This window comes from Rhamphochromis sp. 'chilingali' (genome assembly GCF_963969265.1).
Source record: "Rhamphochromis sp. 'chilingali' genome assembly, chromosome: 14".
NCBI classification, from domain to species: Eukaryota; Metazoa; Chordata; class Actinopteri; order Cichliformes; family Cichlidae; genus Rhamphochromis; species Rhamphochromis sp. 'chilingali'.
The window spans coordinates 10,455,648-10,478,897 of NC_137941.1; the positions used below are offsets into that span (position 1 = coordinate 10,455,648).

Consider the following 23,250-nt stretch of genomic DNA (forward strand, 5'->3'; position numbering starts at 1 on the left):
TCCCATATTCATAGATATTTCATGTTAATACTTGAGCAGCTACACCCACAGTCTGGTCACATGCTCACTCCTCACAGTCTTTGGCATTTTAAAGTCTGCCAACGACTGAGTGGAAAGTCACGTGACTGTGCCCATCGATAAAGTGAGTTTTTTCCAGTTCTGCCAGCTCTTCTCCATAGATTCAGTATTTTCATGCCACTGAAGTTCACATTTAAATAGTGAATCGGGTCTAAGACATTAATCATTGCAAGGATTGCAAAGCATCTTTGCAATGCATGCTCATGTTGTTTGTAACAACAAATTAGCCTAAAACTGATGTTAATTCGGACTTATTTTAAAAACGTCTACAAAAACAGACGCGTTACAGCAGCTGAGCTAAAAAGAATCTTTGACGTACAGTTTTTATGATCTAATCTTGCTGGAATTTAACTAGATTAGGATTTTATAAGAACATTTGATAGCATAAAATGTGTGACAATACAGTGGAGAAAAGTCCTCTTTTGCACATTTTGTTTTCCTTCTTTGTGTCTTTTTTTTATACAAAGGAAGTATAACGCTGTTTCTGTCTATGTGCAGAGGGCCAAAATGAAAAAGAAATAAATCTTTAAACTTTTGAGGGGGTTTGAAAGCGCTTCAGATTTCTGTGTTGCTCCTCCAGAAAAGCCTGTACCAGAGCACCTTGTCCCTTGGTGATTGTTGACTAAAATGTTATTCTGTTTGTTTGATGCAGACTCGCACCTTATTTGCATATGTTTGAGTTATGAATACTATCACATGGGAGACTGTTTTACTTCAGGTTATGTTTTAATGAGTAAGTATGAAAGTAAACTCTTCTATTAGAGCTGTGTAAGTGTTGTCTTTGCAAGCATTCAAAACTGACAGCTGAGATATTTTCCCCACTGCTAGAACTTCCCTCAGCTGAAATAAGGGAATAACCTACTTTGTGTGGATGCAAGAGATGTTCTAAAAAAGGAATAGATGATCAGTAAGAACATATTACAGCAAGCTGTAGGATTACAATCCTGTTTTTTGTAATAATCAGATTTTATACCCTGTTTGTTTTTGTTTGTTTGTTTTTTACAAAGGTAGAACTGGATTTATTAGAACTAAAATAAGCGCTATAATACAGTGCAAGTGAGAAATGGCAAACTGTGGCACATTACAGGTTTAGGATTAAGTATAATCAGTTAATATTGTGGTAGTCTAGTCTAGTCTAGATATGCTTGGGCTGTCTACTGCAGTAATCAAAGATATGTCAGACCCAGGTCTTCATACTCTTATTTTCTCACTAAAAAAAAGGTCATTTAGAATGTTTTCACAACACTGTTGCAAAGTCTTTCAAGACTAAATTTTGTATAATGTGGTATGGGGTTTAGCTCAGGACGTAGAACATGTTATCTACTAATCAGGAGGTTGGTAGTTCAATGACTTGATCAAAGGGTGGCTGCTTGAAGGGTGGCTGATCCAGTCTGCATGCCAAAGTATCCATGGGCAAGATACTGAATACCAAGTTGGAATGTGAAAGTTAGATCGAAAGCACTTAGGTGTATATATAAAAAAATTAAAAAATGTTATCATGTTTGGCTTGACAAGAGGTGGAACTGAAGGTGGAACACTTACAGATGCAATGTTTTCACTGGGAGTGACCACAATGAAATACATTAGACATGAACACATCAGAGAGACAGCTTGGGCTGAGTGGTCTGGAGACAAAGTTAAGAGACACAAGACTGAAGTGGTTTGGACATGGGTAGAGGAGGGACAGGGGATATATATTGGACAATGAGTGTTTTAAATTGTGCTGCCAGGCAGGAGGAAAAAAGGAAGACCATAGAAAAGGTTCATGGATGTACTGAAGGACATGCAAAGATTTGGTGTGATAAAACTGAATGCTCGAGATAAAGTGAGATGGAGGAAGATCCACTGTGACTACCTCTAAAGGAAGCACCTAGAAGAAGTATGCTACATAAAATAAATATACAAACAAACAAACAAATAATGCAACAATATTAAAGCACAAAGAAGGAGTTTTAAGGAAAAAAAAAGTTCAGATGTTTAGTTTGATGTATAGGAGACACATAAGGTACACAAGGTTTACTGAGCCTGGATATAATTTATATAAGAGTTTGCAGTGATATTATAATTGATATATTTTTAGTATTTATAATATTTAGCATACTATAAATTAATAACATCATAATTGATGCAGTTAAACATAATCTTGAAATATTGTCGCACGTACACAAAGGCATATTCTGGTGATTTCAAAAAGAGCATTTGTAGTCCAAAGCTTTCAGGCGCTTGACTCCCTTTCACTCCGAACACTCTGGTCCGTGATTTCACGATAATCTCGTTAACGTCACAATCAGGAAGTGAGTGCGGAAATGCTCTCACAGCTGTTGCTTACTGCTGCAGATAGTTTCCAGCCAGGTCTTGCATGTCACCAAGCAGCGTTTCTGTCAAGATGTTGAAGTCGGTCATTTTAATCGGAGGCCCCCAGAAAGGTAACTCTTTTCCTTGGCGTGTTTTCAAAGTCATTAACGTGTGTTTAAAGCAAGGCTAGGCTGCTAATGCTAACAGGCTGGCTGAAGTTGTTTTTATCACTGACGTGTCACAACGTGTCCCACGAACAAGAAGTAAAATCTTACCCATATAGCTTTTATACCCTAATATTTTATCACCACGTCTTGTAAACTATAGTCCAACCTGAGCACAGATTTTTTTTGGAAAACCCCCCAAAACTTTAGCTTGCCTTCCACTACTGATGCATTAATGTCATTCCCTCTCAGCAAGCGTGACAGTTATTTATAGAAAAGTATTTTAGATTACTTATTCTATTTTTTATTTTTTTTTTAAGTAAAGTTTAATAATAAAGTTAATGGGTGTGTAATGAAAGGCTCTATAGCTCGGCAAGATCGTCTGTCTTTTATTTTATACTTAGGAGAAACCAGCTACATACATACAGTACCCTTTACTGTGTCTGCTTTGTATTCTTATCTTTTTAACGACTGAGCCCTCGTGATATGATTTGCTCAGATTTTTCCATTTTCAAACAGAAGATGGCATGCTTTGGAGGAACAGCCCAAAACAAATAATAAAATAAATAAAATAATACATAAAAAAAAAAAATCATGAAAGATTGAAAGACAAAATTATAGAAGAGGACTGATATGTAAAGCACACAGAACAGAAGCTCGCAGAAGGCAGGCAAGAACAGAGTGATGATGACAGAATTGAGTGTGAGAGCATGGTGAAGGTGAAAGTGATGTAAAGAATAGACTACCAACCCAAGCACTCAGAACTGTAGGCAGATTAGTAAATGCAGATCTTCTCATGCATAAACTCCTTGTTATATAGTGATGACACAAGTGAGACCCTGAGCATTAAAACAGCAAGTGTCTTTCCGCTGCTGAAAAAATATCCTTAGATCCCACTGTTTCATATAATTACAAGCCAATTTCCAAACTCCTGTTTATTTCTAAAAGCCTTGAGGAAGTTCTTGCTCGTTAGTGTCTTTACATTGTTGAAGGAAGAACATCTTAAAATAAGTTAAATAAATTCCAGTCGGGTTACCAACAAAACCACAGCTCTGAAACAGCTTTATTGGAGATTGCCAATGGCATTCTTATGCACTAAGAGAAGGGTGAACATTCTGTTTTAGTCTTGCTTGACTTATCTGCAGCCTTTGTTCGTGCTACTCTTATTAATAGACTACAAAACAGGCTGGCATCACTGGTACTGCTTTCAAATGGTTTTCTTCATACTTATTGAACAGATACCTCAGAATTCATATTAGTCAATGTATGTCCACCTCTGAACCCCTCAGGGCTCAGTTCTTGGACAATTTCTGTTTTCTGTCTATATGTTACATGTGCTTCTGCTTAATAGTTTAAATGGATTCTCCTATCATTTTTTATGCAGATGACACATAATTGTACTTTTCTGTCAAGCCCAACAACCTCAAGAGCCCCTCCTACCTCAGTGAATGCTTGCATCTCAAAAGACACTTGTTTGTCTTTTTAATTCACTTCAGAACTGGTACAAAAATGAAACCTGCTATTCAGTCGGAGTTAGAAAACCTGTCCGCCACTCTGACTTTAAAACTAGAGGTGACTGTGCTTTTGAGGTTGTTTTGCCTAAACTGTGCAACTGCCTTCCTCAGTCAATCAGGTTTGCTGACTCTATGACTCTAAAATTAGCTTAAAAGTAATTTTTAAAGGTTACCTTTCCCTTAATCTTTTCCTCTTTATTTTCAACTATAGTAAAATTGTGTGTATGTGTGTATGTTTGAATGAATGTCTAATCATGTTAGGTTGATTGTGTCTGTTTGTCTTAATGTTAACTTGTATATCTATCTGCTATGTGCGAGTTTAATTTGAACTGTTACGCACATGTAATCCTTTGTTTTGAAAAGTGCTATACAAATAAAGTTGTTATTATTATTTTTCTTAAAATATTCAAACACTGTTTTTCAGGCACAAGATTCAGGCCACTGTCATTTGAAGTGCCCAAACCCCTGTTTCCAGTAGCTGGTGTTCCCATGCTTCAGCACCACATTGAAGCATGTGCCAAGGTAAGTTTCATTTTAAAGTATCGGATTGTCACTAGTTTTGAAATGTTGGCTCTTGTTTGTTTTTTTTCTTTTTTGTAAGAGCTTAGTAATTCTTAAAATACTAAAGCAACTGTCGCCTCATTAGTAGTTGGTGTTGGGAATTTCTTGGCCTGTGTTTTGTGACAGACAGCACCCACAATCACTCTAATGCTGATCCTTTTTGTTTTCTTTTTTTATATATAGGTTCCAAACATGAAGGAGATTTTGCTCATTGGTTTTTATCAGCCAAATGAAGAACTGAATAGATTTCTGTTAAATGCACAGCAGGAGTTCAAAATTTCAATCAGGTAAACAGTGGAGCTGTTGGCTTTGCTTTTTTATAGAAAAATGTTTACATTTCCTGGGTATATCGATAGCAGCGACACGAGCTTGTGAGAATTAGGAGGATGTGATAGTTCAGTGTCAAGATTTAGAAATACATTTTGTATACGACACAAACCAGAACACCATTTTGATTCTGTTTGTCTTTAGTTATTCTTTTTTGTGGCAAATGTAATGCTTTACTTGCTACTGTGCACGCCCATTGCTAAATACCTGTAGATATTTCACTCTTCTTAACTCCTCACCACAGGTACTTGCAGGAGTATGCAGCCCTGGGCACTGGAGGGGGCATCTATCACTTCAGAGATCAGATTGTCTCTGGCAGTCCAGAGGCTTTCTTTGTACTGAATGCTGATGTTTGTTCAGCATTTCCTCTTACAGAGATGCTCAGCTTTCAGAAAGAACACGGAGAACCAAACAGCTTTGTTATCCTTGGGACAACGGTAAAACATTATAATTAGTTTCTGGAACGTGAACTGTCGTGAAAGTAAAACTAGATTTACTTGGTTGGTTTTTCTTTGACTTTTTGACTACAATTAAAATGGTTATATTAGATCTTTTCTCTTTATAGAATTTGAGATTATGCTAAATTATATTGACATTTTCTCTAATTAGGCAAACAGAAAGCAATCCATGAATTATGGCTGTATTGTGGAAAACGAAGAATCGAACGAGGTATTTAACCATTTGGTCTTCCTAGACAGTTACTCTGTACTGCTGAAACTTAAAATTATGATTAATCTTTCTTTTTTGATATGTAGGTCTTGCATTATGTGGAAAAGCCAAGCACATTTGTGAGTGACATCATCAACTGTGGTATATACCTCTTTAACCCAGACATCTTCCAACATATTGGCGCAGTCTTCCAGAAGAACCAGCAGGACATGTTACTGTGAGTTGTAGCTGTCCCACTTGTTGGTATGTGCGTGGGAATGTGTGTGAATACCATTTACTCCATTTCTTTGTTTCTCTTCATTTGTCTTTTTTCCTTCCTTTCTCCTCCCTGCCATGTTTTCTGTCTCTTCATACAATCATCAGATATCCCTATGATGGGTAAGTGGGTATGATTAGGTTGCATGGTGTGGTTTTAGAGCACTTAGTGTATGGGGTGAGAATTCCTTGTGAATGCTACTTGTATCACTTTTCTGTGCACAGTGACATGGAAACAATATTTTTTTGTTTCTTAGATTTCATGGTCTGACATTTTGAGCACTGTTTACATTCAGTTCAGTTTTGTTTAGCTTAACACAAAGACTGGAAACTGGTAAAACAGCTCTTTGGATTTCTAGGTGAAAAAATGTCACTTAGTACTTTTCAGTCTGTACACAAGCCATAATTTAAACTCAGTTTACCATTGTTCTGTTGGTGTACCCAGGTTTTACTAATGACGTCCTAGCTGGACTATTTTAAGAAATAAATAAAATTATGCTTTGTGAAACAGCTCAAGATGTTGAAAATTAACTAAACGTATCAACAGCTATAATGTTATGTCAAAGATGTCTCTGCATTGTATTTAAAAGACATCTAGTAATGTTAGAATGCCAACCAGATTATTGTTTGCTTATCGTCGTTGCAGTCGTTTTGTCACATGACAACTGTAACGTCACCACAGCGCCATCCCCACCTTGAGTATACTTTCCACTTCTGCAAGTCTGCTAGGGCATGCTCAGGTCAGAGTCGTGCAGATTTTGTCATTAGACAGTGAGCACGATGGGTCTGTGCGGCCTTCTGTGTGTCTGCCTGTTGTTCACGACCATGCCAAGTCATCCACGGAGATTTTACATTATAGTACGCCAACTACTCATGCGCTGCAGGCTTCAAAGAGGTATAACAGGAATCACTGCTCAGCTGTCAGATCTCCTGCTGTCCATGTCGGTGTCTGCAGCGGAGTATAAACGAGCCTTTATACTGACACTGAGCGCATGCCAGACTTGCTGCATTCTTCTGCTGAAATATGCGTGTCACCACTCAGATAAAACCTCTGCATCAGCACTGCTATAAGAGTAGAAAAAATTGAAACCAGAAAAAAAAGCAACACAAAGTTTTCTTCATAAAGTCTTATCTCCTTTTGCAGCATCTCCCCTTGTATAATCTGGGAATCCCTGAGCACCTGATATATACTGATACATCACTGATCGAACACTGGTGTCTTCAATCCAACTGTGCCAGAGTTACAAAAAGTCAAAAGGGGCACAAAAAACTGAAATGACTCAGGCCGGCAGTTGTGATGTCGCTTTTCAGGATGGTGACAAGGGCAGGTATAAATAGGCTTTTAGTCTGGCCTGTGTAATACCACATTTCGCCTCTAGATAGGATAGTAAATTCATCTAGCTTCTGTTCTGCCCATATTTTTCCCTACTGTCTTTGACCTCTAGTCAGTCATGTTGAAGGACTAGCAGGCAGTGAATGAACCAGTAAACACAGTAAACTGAAGCTCTTGGCAAGAGCAAGATTAACAGGAGCCAAGATTTTGCTGCTGCTGACTTCAGTATGTCCTAGAGATTAAAGAAGCTTAACTAGCCTCAGATCAAGAGGTACCATTGCCTGCTTTTATGAAACATCGCTAACCCCTATAGTGTAGAGCACTACATAAAGCATCTGTAATGGAGGATAATGTTCATATTTAATAAGAATGGTTATTCAGTCCTCTTACCTTTTCCAGGAGTAGTTGCAAATTTATAGAGTATAGACAAAATGCAATTCACATCCATATGCGTAGGTTTAAAGAAACATCTACGCTATTGTAACCTGCTCTTCTGAGGAACTGCATTTTGAAATGATCGGTTTATTTATTTATTTTTTTAAAGAGGCTCAACACATTTAGTTGTCTCTATAGTTTCTGCTGAATAAGCTAGAAAAAAACTATAATCGAGATAGTGAAGCTTCATGTCAAACTGATACAGATGTCTCGCTTTGCTCATCGCTTCACTAGAAGACTTGCTTTTTATAATATAATAATATGCATGTGGACTGAGTGTACCCTGCTATTTCACAGAAGCTACAATAAAACATGGGATCAATATATGTTTTTTTTTTTTTTAATACAATCTTTGATACTTTTTCAGTTTGTTTTCACTGTACAGTAGCTGACCTAACAAATACCACACCAAGGACACTTGAAATATATTACAACAGGTCAAACCGCGCTTTGCATAATTCACCTGCTAACATCAATAGCACTTAAATCAAGCTGGGCACTGAATCAGCAAAATTGTTGAACACATCAGAGATACTTGATAGAAATAAGAAGGCTTTTACTGCAGTCTCTTGGGGACCGCTTCGCCTCTAACCACACCCCCTCCTTCTTGGTAAAACTTCAATTATGGGTGCAATCCTTTAAAATATTCTTTTCATCAATATTTAACACTGTTTCATCTCAGGGCTCTCACAATACACTATGCCAGAGACCCTGATTAGTATGGAACACATAGTCTCTTCTACTTAAGTTTTGGATCACAACTAGGTAATCAGCTTTGGTTTCAGCCCAGCACTGACACCATCAAAGATAACAGTGATGCATTTTAACTCGGTGTTCTCATTTGACTCTGCAGGCTGGATAGTAGGGCAATAAATTCATGTTTTCTTAAGAGACTTTAGAGGTAATGGGAACCGCTGGGTTGTTGTTGTTTTTTTCTTTGGTTTTTTTTGTACACAACTAAATATTTGAAGAATCTCAATAGCTACTCAAGAACAGGAGGAGTGAAAGGGGAAAACGGGATGTAATTCTCATTTCTTTATTCACCTTTGGCAAGAAAAAGGAACGTGATAAAACTTCACATTTTGTATATGTGAATTGTTTATTTGATGTTTGGAGAGAAAGCTGAACCTGATCATTAACGACCAACTCTGGTTATAAATAGGTGTGCTTGGTCTGCGCTGCAACATTGGCATGCAAGTCATCAGTTTTCGTCTTGGTGAGCAGGCAAGGCTTGGCCACAGCTTTAGGTTATGAATTCTGGAAAACTTGTCACCTCATTTTTTCCAAAATTCAGAAAATATACGGTTTCAGCTGACACTCGAAAAATAAAGTTTCGTTCAGTTGAGGGTAGTTTATGCCGATTCTGTCTTGAATTTAATTCCAGCCTCAAGCTTTGTGCACAATATTTTAAAAAATGGGATTTGTAACTCTGTGCGACTGATGATCTATTTCTGGCAGAGAGGAGCCAACCAACGGCTGGCACCGAGCTGAGGCCATCAGGCTGGAGCAGGACATTTTCACTGCCCTGGCAGGACAGGGAAAACTCTACGTATATAAAACCCTCAGCTTCTGGAGCCAGATTAAATCTGCAGGGTGAGTGAATGTGTCATAAATGGTGTCGCATTCAAGAGAGCATAAATTTGATACTGCAACCCTGAATGTCAAAGAATATGGGAGACACTGGACTTGCATGCATATAGGCTCCAAACCTTGTTGAAGTACAACTTATTTCTTTGACACAGAGAGTGAGTTTTTATAGTTGTTTATACAGTCCATGTAGACTCACCAAGGAAGTCTTTGTGCAGTGTGATTATGCTATAAGCTGTACAAAAATGTAAATTACCACCTTAAATGAAGAGACTCTTGATTTATACTCATTTATTTATTTTATTTCTTTGACTTTTTTCCCCCCTCAGGTCTGCAATTTATGCCAGTCGATTGTACCTCAACCAGTATCACACAACTCATCCTGAAAGACTGGCGTCAAATAAGGAGGGAGGCCCCAAAATAACTGGTACAATTTATTAACTTCCTGTATCTTTTTTTTCCTTCCTCATAATAACACAAACAAATCTATTTAGACTTGCTTTCTTTTCCTTTCTCCAGGTAATGTCTATATTCATCCTACAGCTAATATTGATCCCACAGCTGTGGTAAGGGTTTTCCTTATACGCTTTAAATAGAAATGGCATGTCCTGTTAACAGCAGAGCCTCATATTAAAAATTTTGTACTGCATTTAACTCTAAAAAAGAGAAGAATGTGCTTTTAGATGGTCTGATAAGTTAATTTGGTGTTATTAGTTGAAATGGTACAGATATTATCTCACGCAGTAATTTATTTTCTCTTTGCAGTTGGGTCCCAACGTTTCCATCGGCACTGGAGTGACTATCGGCGCTGGTGTCAGAGTTCGAGAATCTATCATCCTCCATGGTGCAAATTTACAGGTGACTGCCTCTGAATATAAAGTACACTGTTAGAAAAAAATCATGCGTGATATCGATACTGATATGGACTGGGTAACGTGTTAGGAATGAAAGGATGACAGGTTGGAAATGAAAGTGATCAACTTACAGAGGGTTGTATTCAAAGACACCTGAAAGTCAGAAGTGGAAAAAATGACGTGACAGTCTATTTTGCCAAAATTTAATTGCAACTCAAAATGGTACTCAGTAGTTTATGTGGCCCCTGCGTGCTTGTATGCATGTCTGGCAATATGGGCGCATGTTCCTGATGATGAGGCAGATGGTGTCCAGGGGGATATCCTCCCACATCTGGACCTCAGCGTCACTGAGCTCCGGGACAGTCTGAGGTGCAATGCGGCATCGAATGGACCGAAACATGATTGGATTTAGGTTGGGCGATCATGGGGGCCAGTCGGTGGTATGACCTCCTTCATTCTTTAGGAATTGCCTGCATACAAACTGCCACATGAGGCCATGCATTGTTGTGCACCTTCTCCTCTTTGCACAAAGGAGCAGATGCCGGTGCTGCTGATGGATTAGGAAGCTTCTACGACCCTGTTCAGCTCTCCTAGAGTAACTGTCTATCTCCTCCATGCTCTTGAGGCCCTGCTCATAGACAAAGCAAACCTTTTAGTAATTGCATGTCTTCATGTGACTTCCTGGGGGAGTTGGACTACCTATGCAGCCCCTGTAGGGTCCAGGTATCGCCTCATGCTACCAGTGGTGACACTGACCCTACCTGAATACAAAACTACAGTGAAAAAATAGGAAGTAAGGATGTTGTTTCATCACTGCTTCTTTTCTAGTGCACCTGTTGTTAATTTCATTAAGACGAAAGCACCTGAAACTGATTAACAACCCTCTCTGCTACTTAACTGACCAGATCAATATTCCAGAAGTTTAACTGACTTGATACTCTGATTTAAAAGCGTTCCTTTAAAGTTGAGCAATGTAATTTCCAATTCCCTGCTCAACTTGCTTCACTTCATCAGACATGTCTTGCTTGGCATTATACTAAACATCAAACTAATTGACATGGAGGTGAATTTATCTGAAGTGATCAGCTTTACATTTTATCCACACTTCAGCTGTGACCTCTCTGAAATTTATCTTTACTCATCTGTCACACTAGAAATATCGTCGCATGCACCTCACACAAAGATGTCATTTTTAACGATTTTGAGGCCGGAATAATTGAATCCCACACCTCCAGCGATGACTGGCAGCCTTTTAAAATGAATTTATACTGCTGGTGACTTATTGGTTTTCATTGTGCATTGCCTAGAAGAACAATTTGTAATTTAAGCAATACTTACAAATCATCACTACCTGTTGTAATACTCACTGCTTTTTTCCTCTCTTCATGTTTGAACAATCTCTAATGGAGGAGTGATGCTTAAAGTGGAGTTTCAGGGCTTCCAGGGACTAATGACCTATAGCCAAGGGTTCCGCAAAATAATCAAGTGTAAGATGGGGACCACATAGGAAAAGAAAAAGAGCATATTCCACCCTCTATTCTTATCTATATTATCTCTGAGAGCCAATAGAATCACTGAATTGATTGTTACACACTATGGTCAGGTATCCTTGGAATACGTGACCTCATATCCCCCCGTCTCCCCCAGAATTTGGAACACCTGTATTAAAGCAGATGTGGAGACTTGAAACACAACAATTACCTGCTGAAGGCTTCCCGATTTTTCACTAACTTCCGTTCCCCCTCTTCCACAAGGATCACTGCTGTGTTTTGAACAGCATTGTGGGATGGGATAGTACTATTGGCAAGTGGGCAAGAGTAGAGGGAACCCCAAGTGACCCAAATCCAAATGATCCCTATGCAAAGATCGACAGCGAGACACTCTTCAGAGAAGGAAAACTCACCCCCTCAATTACAATTCTAGGTAAGCCTGCTCTGACTTGAAATTATATATCTGTTCAAATATTGTGTTCGGTATATTGTTCTGAGAAATGAAGTTATTGGAAAGAAAGCAATACCTAAGGCCCAGTTCCTGCATGTATTTGAATAGTTATTTAAGATATTTGTGAATAAGCTTGTAAATCACAGGTAAGGCACTTTGAATGAGGTGGTATGCAAATTAAAATTCTCTAATTGTCACACTTGTTTTTACATTTCAGTAAACTGTGGCTAAAAAGAGCTACACAAATGATGTTAGGGAGTGATGTGAGAGTCAGCACAGCAATAAACTGTCTTTGTCCTTTGCAGAGACTTAATACTGCCTTGCTTTGTCTCCTCAGGTTGTAACGTGACGATCCCCTCTGAGGTGATTATACTGAACTCAATTGTCCTCCCACATAAAGACCTCAACCGCGGCTTCAAAAACCAAATTATTCTCTAGTTAATCTTCCTCACGCTTCTGTCCACTTATTGTCACTGATGAAGGATGCTGCTGCCCAACTGCTGGCTCTGTCTCTGAGTTACTGTATATAAGATGTCAGAAATGAATATATGGAAGATTCATTTCATAGTTTTGAAAGATAGATTTTTTTTTTATATATATATTTGTCCTCGAGCCTTTATGCAACATTGAGTGTCAGCAACATTAGAGAGAGGCTAATCATGCATGTTGATTCACCTTGAAAGGTTCCGTCATGCCAGAGGTTTTATATTGTTTTTACTTATTAAATTTACCGAACTGTAAAATTACCGCAGACACTAATGTAATGTATGTAGTTGGATTTAATATGATGTAAAAAATTAAATAATAAAAAAAAGAGTTTATAGATAACACATATTCTGTTTCTCAAGGGCATCCTTGACAAACGTGAACTGTTACTTCAACATGAGACGGGGAATTATTGGAAAATAAAAATCACTGGCTACCAACTGTGGTTAATTTTAAGAAGTGATTATTTTTCCGGAGCGCTGATTAAAACCTTTTAGCAGCTTCATTGTTAGTCTAAAGAATTGTCTGCCATCAAAATAAATCAGCAGACTTGAGATTTACATTGCAATCAAGCAATGTTGCCTTTGGAAATGTGAATTTTGTGGGAGTGGGGTGCTTTTCCCAGCAACACGAGATACTTAAATTGTGCAATCACTGAAGAAACTCTTCCAGTTTATGTATACAGCACATTAACATTTACTTATTAGGCACCCATGATCACTTCGGTACTTTTGCTTTAATTATTACAATGAGAGTGTCTATCGAGAAAGTCTAAACTCTGATACTGGAAGTTCTTTATAATATATTTTAATCAAATCTGTTTTGCACATTTGAGCATACTTTTTTTTTTTTTAGTCATGGTGGGTTGGTGTCAGGTTTTACATGCTTTTCACTGTTAATTCAGGTGCCTTAGAGCTTCAAAAGACTCAGCCCAGTTGATGATTATCCCACCAAGAGGATAAAAACACTATAATGAGGCAAATCTCCATGTTCCCCAGATGAAAGGCAGTCCTAAAATTCATTAGATCAAATAGGTTTTCCACTCCCATAACAGTAAAAATTTACAATTTATTTATGCAGAGAAGTACTAGCAGTTATAGAAGTAGTAGAACTTGTATGGCTAAACTGCAGTATTACTTACCAAACATCTAACAGCATGCTTGTCCAGCTTTTCTTTTCTTTTTTCATTCTGCCTTTGGGGAGAAATGGTTTGTGTGTGAGCAGGGAAACCGTGTTAAAACATGTCTAAAATATACAGGACAGAGTGACAGAAACCATCAGGTGGGAAAGGCAGCAGAGGTGGCATGTGACAAATCCTCCCTGCTCGGGCTAAATGAAGAGCATTTCAGTGTGGTGAGTCAGAGAGCATAGTGTGTGTGCTCACCTTTTTCAGTCAACATAGATTTTTAGAAGTGGGTATTTAAACTCCTCTGCTCTTATGTCTTTGTTCCCTGTATGTTATAATTATTGTCATCACCACTGTAACCTCCACTTGGAAATGAATACTGATTCAAAGACTGTCCTTCTATCAATATAAATAGATAGAGATAGATAAATATATAGATAGATAGATGAATATTTCATTATCAGGAGAACAATAATGTTTGCTGAGGAGCTGCTGTATATACCGTACTTGGTCATCCTCTTCATTTTCATGCCAGCCCTTGTTACTAGCTGCTTCCACAATCTGACCAGCCACTCTCGTGCTACATGTTGTGGTTAACAGTTGGGTAGTACAGTGTGTCTTTAGTAAATAAAGCATGAGGAAAGCTTAAGTGTCTCTATTAGCCTTTAGAAAGTCTCCACTGGATGGATCCAATCTGTATTGTACTGGTGGGTTAAAATGCAGAATTTGATTCATGAATCACGACTTGTGTCTATTACAGACATGTGAGGTATTCATATAAGGTGATACTCTGATCTAAACAGATGACACTAAGTAGATCAATTACAATTAACTAGATGCTTACACATCAATTTTAAACAAATAGATTTTTTTTTTTAAAATAATACATTTTTGGAGCTAATGACTTTGAGTGTACAACTTCCACAGTTCTGACTGTTTCTATTAGAGGCCAGGTTAGTGAAGCGCTTGTCTCCTTGTCAAGATCCATTGAGCAGCCATTGATCTGCTGGCTGGTGACATCCAATTCCAGTGCCTCACTTCCTGCCAGTTTGAGACTAGACTCGCGTGTGTCCTGCGTGTGCTTCAGTGCTTACGATGCTGAATGTTTCTCGCTGCTGAGCTCTTTGAACCATATTTAATTTCCGGTGACCCCTTCAAAAAGTGAGAGTCGAATCTTCGAGTTTTTCAGGGCAGCCCTTCCTTGAAAGACCATGATCTGCTGTATTCAGTAAAGGTTTGCAGGAATTTAATTATTATAATATGACTTAAATTAACTTGGGTGAGTGATGAAACGTTTCTCCCACTGAAAATGCTACGTCCAGATGAACAGAATCAACTTTTTGGGACTTAAATTAATGTTTATTTGTGTCTTAAGCAAACTCTTTGCAGCTTTAGATCAGGACTCACTGAAATTGCTCATACATGTCTTTGTGGACCTTACTTTGTGCACTGATATGCAGACATGTTGGAACAGCAAGTGGTCATCTCCAAACTTCAACAAAGTTGGGAGCATGAAATTGTCTAAACAACAACAAACACCTTGATGTGCTGAAGCATTAAAGAGTTTCCTTTTAGTGGAACTAGAGGGCCCAGGGATGCAAAATGTAGCTCAGCCTCTATTAATGTAACAAGCCCAAGTTTCAGATGCAATTAAAATGGATAGCATAAGCCCCAGGTTTTAATAATATGTAATATGTGATGATGTATGACAGTAATAATAGCCAAAATAATAAAAAGATAATTCCCACAAGCTGTAGTATTTTTCCAATCTTGGTAGCAAGGAGGCATGCAAAGACAATGGCAACGATGCATGTCAAATTCTGCACGTTTCTTCACGTACACATCAATATTAACATCAACATACACATTACAAAGGTTTGATTTTGAAAAAACAAAACTACCAACTGAGATGATGGCCCGTAACCTTAGCGGACAAACTTAATGTCCACTGATATGAAAGAATAAACAATGAAATCAGCTTCACTGGTCATTGTTTGCTTTCAGATACTCTGAATGTGTGTAGGGGGTCTAACAGTGGGAGCTAGACCAACTTTGGGCAAAGGTCCAGGGATGTTTCCACTTGAGAGGACAGGTGAAGGGTTTGCATGTCAGTACACTGAAAGGAAGATGCCTAACAGAAGCCTAAAGGATTGACAAATGAGCTGTCAAATAGAAACTGACATCTCACGGTGCTCAAATTCATACGGTAAAGAAAAAAAGGATTTGGCTGTCATGCATCGCCGGTGAATGCTAATGTTTTGCTAAACTGTGCTCTGAGAACATCCAAGCCCACCAGTTCCCCGAAGAGGTGTAAAGAGGGCATTTTTGTTCTTACTCAGCAGACGTGCTGTGTTGTAGAAATCTTTCGTTTTTGACTTTGAAAAATGCATTGTAAAACAAACCAAAACATAACAGAAAGTCAGACAATAAACTTGTCTCAAACCTCAAGATTTAAAGTTACATTTGTTACAAATTTTACAGCATTTGTTTTCAACCCCTTGCGGAAACTGATTTGATATCTTTTTTTCCCTCTTATAAATAAAATGCTGCTTCTCCTGTTGAACAACCAGACATATACTATAAATCCTCTCTTATCTTTTATGTGTTAGGCATATTTTCCCTTTTGCACTTTAGGAGGACAGCTTGTTTAATGCAGAAAAACTAATAAAATACCTTACACTGCAAAAACAAAAATGAATGTGGACATGAAAATATAAAAATATTATACCATATGCATGACATCCAACTTACAGAGTCTTGAACAAGTGAAATGATCATTTCATATTCTTACTTTATTTTTTCAGAATGATTTTTCAAGATGTGTCCTTGAAGGTGCCTTAACAAATACACACAAGCTGCTCATTTCAGCCTCTGCAGGGCACACTGAGTCAGGATTTAGCAAGATAAATACAGCCTCTATAGATTTTTGCTCAAATGTTGACAGTCTGACTAATACGGCTGTGATTCATACCTTTGTGGCACCACATAACAGTATTTTTCTTTTAAAATCTGCCTGGTTGTCACAGTGATTCCACTCCACCAGTTGACAGCTTTAACTGGACTTTAAATGTAGCTTTTAGATACTGCTCTGAAAACATAAATTCAGCAAAGTTGCTCTGCAGTTCGATGATGTTTATAGTTCCATTTGTGTTTTTCTTTTCTCTGTATGCTTTGTGAAGTTTAATACAGAGAGGTTGAGCCAAGTCTGAATCCCTACATTGAAACAGTCTTAGTTCCACTTCTCTCACCAGGCTGAACTTTCATAAACTTGGCTGCTGTCTCTCCAGCAAAGGATTTACCACAATGTCTATTCCACAATATTCTAATTTTTGCCTCATAACTTTTGCACTGTCCACTTCCTGCTGTGACAAAACAAATTTCCCACGTGTGGGACTAATAAAGGTTATCTTATCTTATCTTATGAAATAAAATTGCAATTGCATAAACTCCCCACCCCCCTTTTTTTTTTTTAACTTGTAGAGTACAGTTTTGTGAAACGCTTTTATTGCAATGCACAGACACTGCATTAGTTAACCTTTCTTCAAAGTACTGTTGAGGATCTCTTTATAATTGAATAAAAGAAATTCTGAGATATTGACAACAGCAAATCAAATGCAAAACCACAATGATACTCATTTGACAAGTGGAAGTAGACAATAGACTGTACATAAAAGATGGACATAGCTTCTGGTTGTCAAGCAACTTAAATTAAACAATCCTTTCACAGCTCATGTCATGTCTAGTTGTGGAAAATAAACAGTGATTGCTCCCCTGCTGTTAATACCGACTTTCAGGTTTCAGCCATTATGTTAATTATAGAGTGAAAAAGAAGGATAAAGTATGGTATTCATTACTTTGTGATTAAGAAGTTGACAGTCTATGAACATGCATTATATATATATATATCAGCCTTGAGACGGCTGCTTTTATGCAGGGTGACATTAATATTGCCCAAATGAGCTGTTGGAGTCCGTTGTAGACCTGCATTTAGAGCTGCTGGGACAACCAGAAGGGTACTAATGTCCTGGAATAGCACTAAAGTAACAAATACTGATCAGGTTTGCAGACCACAGATAGTAAAAAAAACAATGTTTACTTTTAAGAGAATAGTGTATTTAGTGTATATAATTATTTTGTTTTCTTTGTTCTTTTTAAATGCACTGTTTGCTTTTTGTCAATTTTTACCAGTGAATCATTAAGATGACCTTCAAGAATGTGGTGGATGTAAGCCACATTTTAATCGTGTTTACAGACAAAATGATACACAAACACACATGCAAGCAAACACTATCATAACCACAACTTCCCAAGCATTCAAATGTTTCAAAATACATGAACTGAATAGAAAATAATAAGGTAGAATAACAGAGAAGGAACAAAGAAGTACAATTTGTATTTAAGGAATCTTACCAGTACCTTGCTGAAACTATACCACGAAGATTTCTCAAGACAAAAGGGGGTCCAACCTCGTTCTAGTAAGACACACCTAACAAACTGGCTGCTGAGTACAGCTACTGATCACATGACTAAGTTGCAACACACATAAACTAAACTAAACAGGTAAAAAGATTGAGCCCTCTGGGACCCCCGAATGCCATGATAGCAGCTAATGAAGTAAAATTGTTAATAGTAACTGTAAATACTCTGTTTGATATGTAGGATGAGAACAATTTCAGCACCTTTCCACTAACATCAGCCTCATTTCTAAGTCTTTTGAGGAGAATTGTATGGTCAGCTGTGTCAGATGCTGCAGTCAGCTCTAGTAAAATAAGAACAGTAAAACTACCTGAGTCTGCACTCTTTAAAATGCCACAACCCTAAGTAAAAAGGGGTGTTTTTTTCTAAAGTGTCCACGTCGTTGGCTTCGATTATCTCTAAAAGGTAAAAGAGATAATTGGTAAAAAAAAAGAATTTTTGAAAGTAGAGGTAATTTGGAGATTGGACAGTAGTTATGAGAAAGAGTTGGGTCTAAATCTGTTTCCTTTCAAAGAAGCTGAATACTGTTTAAAATAGTCTGGGACATACCTGTATAAAATAGACTCCTTTATAATGTTGTGATGCCCAATTTGCATGTTGTTAATTATGCTGGACTGAGTGTCCTTCAGTAGGGATAGAAATGAGCCATTGGGACCCAGTGATACCTTAAAGCTTTCCAGCAAAACCTTTCCGAGTCTGCAGTGAAGGTGCCACAGACAGCAGGACTGAAAATAAGAAGACCCTCATATAAAGTCAGTGGACTCTCTCCACCTCCACTTGCTCTTACATTCTCCATGATGACAGCTGCTGCAACCCTTTTGCCCAAATCTTGTTTAAATTCACTTACTCTCAAGAAAAAACCAACATCTTTCCTTTTTTTCTCTATTTTTACTCATGTTCTCTTATCCGTTTGATAGAAAATAATAAACTGTAATATAATGTCACAGAATTTGTGTGTATACCACAACTTCCAGCTATTTTGGCAGCGTACCTATAACAGGCTGCCTGCCTCAGTTCTGAAGGAATATCCACATCTACATGTGGCCAAGTTTCAGTTTCAACTTTACAACAGCTTTGGCAGTGACTGATTTCATCAGCAGCCATTTGTGCTTCCTGAGCTCCAGCTCAGCATTAAGCTTCTGGGTTTCTTTAAAAAAAGAAACCCAAACAAACCCACACCTCTGAGCTCTTAGCAGAGAGAAAAAAGTCACTAAATACAGTAAAGGTAAAATGGATGAGTTCAGTAAAATAGTTGTTTTTCTTAGAAGCAGTGAAGTAAGTGAGGCACCTTGTCCCACAGCAGTGGTCTTCTGTTTGACTTTGCTGGAAGGTGTACTGTTAATTAGTCCACCCTCCCTTATTTTGTTCCTTTAAGCAGAAGTTTGCTAATATTACATCATTTAATTACTGGAAAAGGTTTCTGGTAGAATGTCCTTATGTGTCCCTATGAACTGTGCTGCCCTATATCAATGGATTTCTAATACACTGAGCTGTTCTTACTGATGTTGTGAATTTTCCCTTAATTAACATAAATTTTAGGTCAGGCAAGCTTGGACTAATATATTTCAAGCAAGGCGGCAACAAAATCATTATCTAGTCATGCTATCTATTCATGCTCAAAAAATATCTTGAATTTTTATTATTTTTTCTATTTATTATCTATTTTATGTAGCATACTGATGTGATGTGGCGTCAAACAAACATAAAAACAATCTTGCAAATAGCTTATGCAGTAGATCTACATACAGACAAAGGCCAAAGCCTCTTCCTGAAGATATTTTCTCTCACTTTATAAGTTCTGTAGAGGTAACAATCACTAACACATTTTCCTCTTGTTTGATATTATGGCCCTAGCAGACCTGCAGTGGTTTCACTTGTGTGGGTGTGTAGTTTTGCTCTCTCCTTCTTGTCACAGACACCAGCCTCTTTCTTGTGGAGCTGAAATGTGCACACCTGAAGCTTCACTCAGCAATCAGCTCTTGTAGCTAAGCAGAGGAAGAGGAGACGGTAAAAAAGTCTTTTCTCTGTCTGTGTTGAGTGCTCTTTTTTCCCTCCCTCTTCTTTAAACTTATTGACTTGTTCCCAGCTTCTGAGTTTTATTGTACCATTTCTTTCTGTTCTTGGTTGTAATATTGACTTGGCTTTCATTATTAATGATAATCCTCTGTTTTGTTCCCAGTTCTAGCTCCCTGCCTCTTTCTCCTGGACACTTATACTGTTACTTCCCCACAACCCCTAGACTGAGGAAGGTAACACTACACTATAGCAGGAAAGAAGGAAGGAAGAAGAACGTTTGACCACAAAAAAGTGACTGACTGACTTTTCTTTAATCCAAGTGTAAAATCCCATTCCCTAACATTGGAATGTTTATATCCCACCAGCCGGCTAGCTGCAGTGTTCCTGATTCAGTCTCTGCTTTGCTTCGTTATGTTTGCACTTATATACAAATCTGCATTACTGCACACTAAGGACTTTTCAAAAGCCACGGTCACACGAGGTAATGTGCTCGCCCACTCGTCATGTTCACTGAAGACAAATAAATGGCTACTTGAGTATCAGCTGGAAGGCTCCCAAACACCAGCCTTTCTGTTTATGCCCTTTAAAAAATTTTTGCAGCATAATGTACACTATAAAATTTAATAATTAACAGTATAAAATGACATTTTCTTCCAATTGTGAACTCAAAGTCACAAAAGGACTTTGAGGGTAAAGATGATAAATCTGGGTTGTCATCTTAAAAAGTGGAATTTTGGTACCTCAGAGATGTGCCTGAGGATGTGGATTAGTGGCACACAAGCTGCAAATCTCACAGGACCCTGACCTGCCATATCCCTAAAACCTTCGCCCTTTCTCACTGAAAGTGATTTCAATACCTGCTGTCGTTGCTTCCCATATTAAAAAGCTGCCAAACCAGCCCAGTTTTTCTAAGAAACAGGGCGTAGTAAACCTTTATCCCACACTGATAAATGAAGGTCTTACCTGGCAGGTGTTATTTGGTATAAACTGCTAGCCCCGTTCTACTCAGTTCAGTACTAATTAACTGTACACGGTTTATGTGAAGTTAAAGGACTACATGTGTAGTCTTGCTGAGAAACTAATCCAAGTGCAGGCAAACATGAAAGCATAGATACATACATGCTTATGAGTAACCACTGACAGTTGCTGGAGAGTAGAAGGGCCAAGCAGCTATGCAGCCAAGAGAAGGCTTTATAATGTGGGGCTGGAAAGCTTCTTGATTTATGCAGTTTGGTAGATGGTCCAAATGTATCCTCCTGCAATATTTATTAGACATGCACACCATCACTCTACATTCTGACTGCAATAGTGGTGGGTGGACAGAACACTATGCATCACATTGCATAATGTAAGGCTGTCACATACTAATGGAGGATGGCAGTGTGATTATTTGCATCATTTCCATAAAATCATAATTTTGCACATTCTGTACATCTAAGATTAAAGCATCTGAGAAACACCCTGTCCTGGGGGTGGGGTATTTGCTTCTGCTGTGCTGGCAGCAGCTGTCAGACAGCTCCTGCATTAAAATAGACTTATGTATATTGATGCCTTGTCAAAGTATAGTTATGTTCAGTAACACATCAGCTTCCCTTCATCTGAGTTAGCTGGTTACCAAACTAGAGCGAAACACATGTTGTGCAGTTGGAATAATGTGTTCCATGCAGTTGTCTACTGGTAGAAGTGAGCGATTAAACAAAAGATGTTATCTTTGATCTTCCATTATGTTCAAAATAAGCTGAAAATGAACCTATAAGTGGTTATAGAATAAGATATGACTACCTCTGAGACTAGAAAGAGATTTGAAAAACGTTTTTTGCACTAAAATATGCTAAAACAATGCTATATCTACATTCACTTTTAAGTTGTCTCTGTAGAAATTATACTATTTGAAAACTGTAAAATAGTTTTCCCCCCCAACAGCTCTCCAGAACTCAAGTTCTTGAAATGTGGCTGAGGCAACGATCAGTGCACACACACAAACACATGTACACACAATAAAAGTAGTAACAAAATGTCCTTCCTGTCATTGATGTGAACACCTGTTCCCTAAACTGGGATTTCTGTTCAAAATTAATCTTCTCAAAGATGAAGTTAAAGGGTGTGTTTCTTTGTCCCCAGTAGAGGGCACTGTGGATATTCATTAAGGCCGGGCATGTCTCTCGTGTGTGTGTCTGTGTGTGACCACCCAATGATTACAGTGTTTGAGCAAAGCTGTGTAGACTTTGGTTGACTTTGTGAGACCAAGTAAGCAAGGTGGAGGGTTGCATTTACTTTTAGTGTTCTCCCTACACCTGTAAGTCCAGGAAAAACATATAAAATAATAAAGATCATATTTTTTTAAAGATCACAAAACCGATCTATGAAACCTTTGTCTCAAATCAAAGCTGCGATCCCACCACTGGATTTAGATACATGAATGAACCTAAAAGTAGGTGTTAATATGGTCCAAATGTCTAAGAATCTCCTGGAACATTTAAATGCATTAATATAAATCTACCTACTGTGATGCAAATGAGAAACGATACCTAAGAGAAGAAGAATGACTTTAAATCTTGCAGGTGAGGCTCCTTGGCCACTTTCATCAACGAGTCTCTATAATGTTATCCTTTTGAATGAAGTAATGGACAGAATTATATTAACGAATGCTTTTATCCTTTGTGTAAAGTCATTTCTCATTCATCTTTCTTTTTACCCATCTTTTCCTGACTCTTTTCTATTGTATATGAACGTAGAAATATAGATTTACTACTGGCCTTCCCTCCAGTCTCTTCATCTGTCTCTTCCTGTTTATGAAATCCTTTTGTTATTATAGAAATAGAGGTTTGCTCACTAAATTAAATGCAGAGGCTTAATGATTTTTTTTAAGTGTCATTCTGATGGGGAGAGTCATGCAGAATCTGTTCTGCTCCTGGCTTTACAAAACATTGTTTATAAAACACTCAAAATTATCAGCAGACAATAATAAGACAGTGGATTAACTTGGCACATTCATTTAAATGAAATGGGGTTTATCTATGGAAGACATTATTTGTGGCAAAGCTGACATTGCTATTAATTGTTCTCTTTACTACAATTACTGTCAGTTTTGAGAGAGAAAAATATTTATGTTGTAGGAGAAAATTGTAAACTG

At 37.9% G+C, this 23,250-nt stretch overlaps 2 protein-coding genes across 3 annotated transcripts in view; one reads left to right on the forward strand and one right to left on the reverse strand.

Moving 5' to 3' along the window:
• The window catches only part of LOC308410401 (protein lifeguard 3), a 50,357-nt gene that overhangs the window by 15,789 nt on the left and 11,318 nt on the right, over nt 1–23,250 (reverse strand). The window lies entirely within an intron of this gene.
• Nucleotides 2,365–12,939, forward strand: gmppaa (GDP-mannose pyrophosphorylase Aa). Of its 2 annotated transcripts, XM_080902443.1 has the most exons (13): nt 2,365–2,504; nt 4,476–4,573; nt 4,796–4,899; nt 5,184–5,376; nt 5,549–5,608; nt 5,695–5,825; nt 5,972–5,986; nt 9,090–9,224; nt 9,548–9,645; nt 9,738–9,784; nt 9,984–10,076; nt 11,827–11,995; nt 12,351–12,939. In XM_080902443.1, the coding sequence occupies exons 1-13, from the start codon at nt 2,438–2,440 to the stop codon at nt 12,449–12,451; spliced, it is 1,311 nt and encodes a 436-aa protein (XP_080758569.1). In that variant the 5' UTR covers nt 2,365–2,437; the 3' UTR covers nt 12,452–12,939. The 2 variants fall into 2 exon arrangements, with proteins under 2 accessions (XP_080758569.1, XP_080758570.1); XM_080902444.1 differs by lacking the exon at nt 5,972–5,986.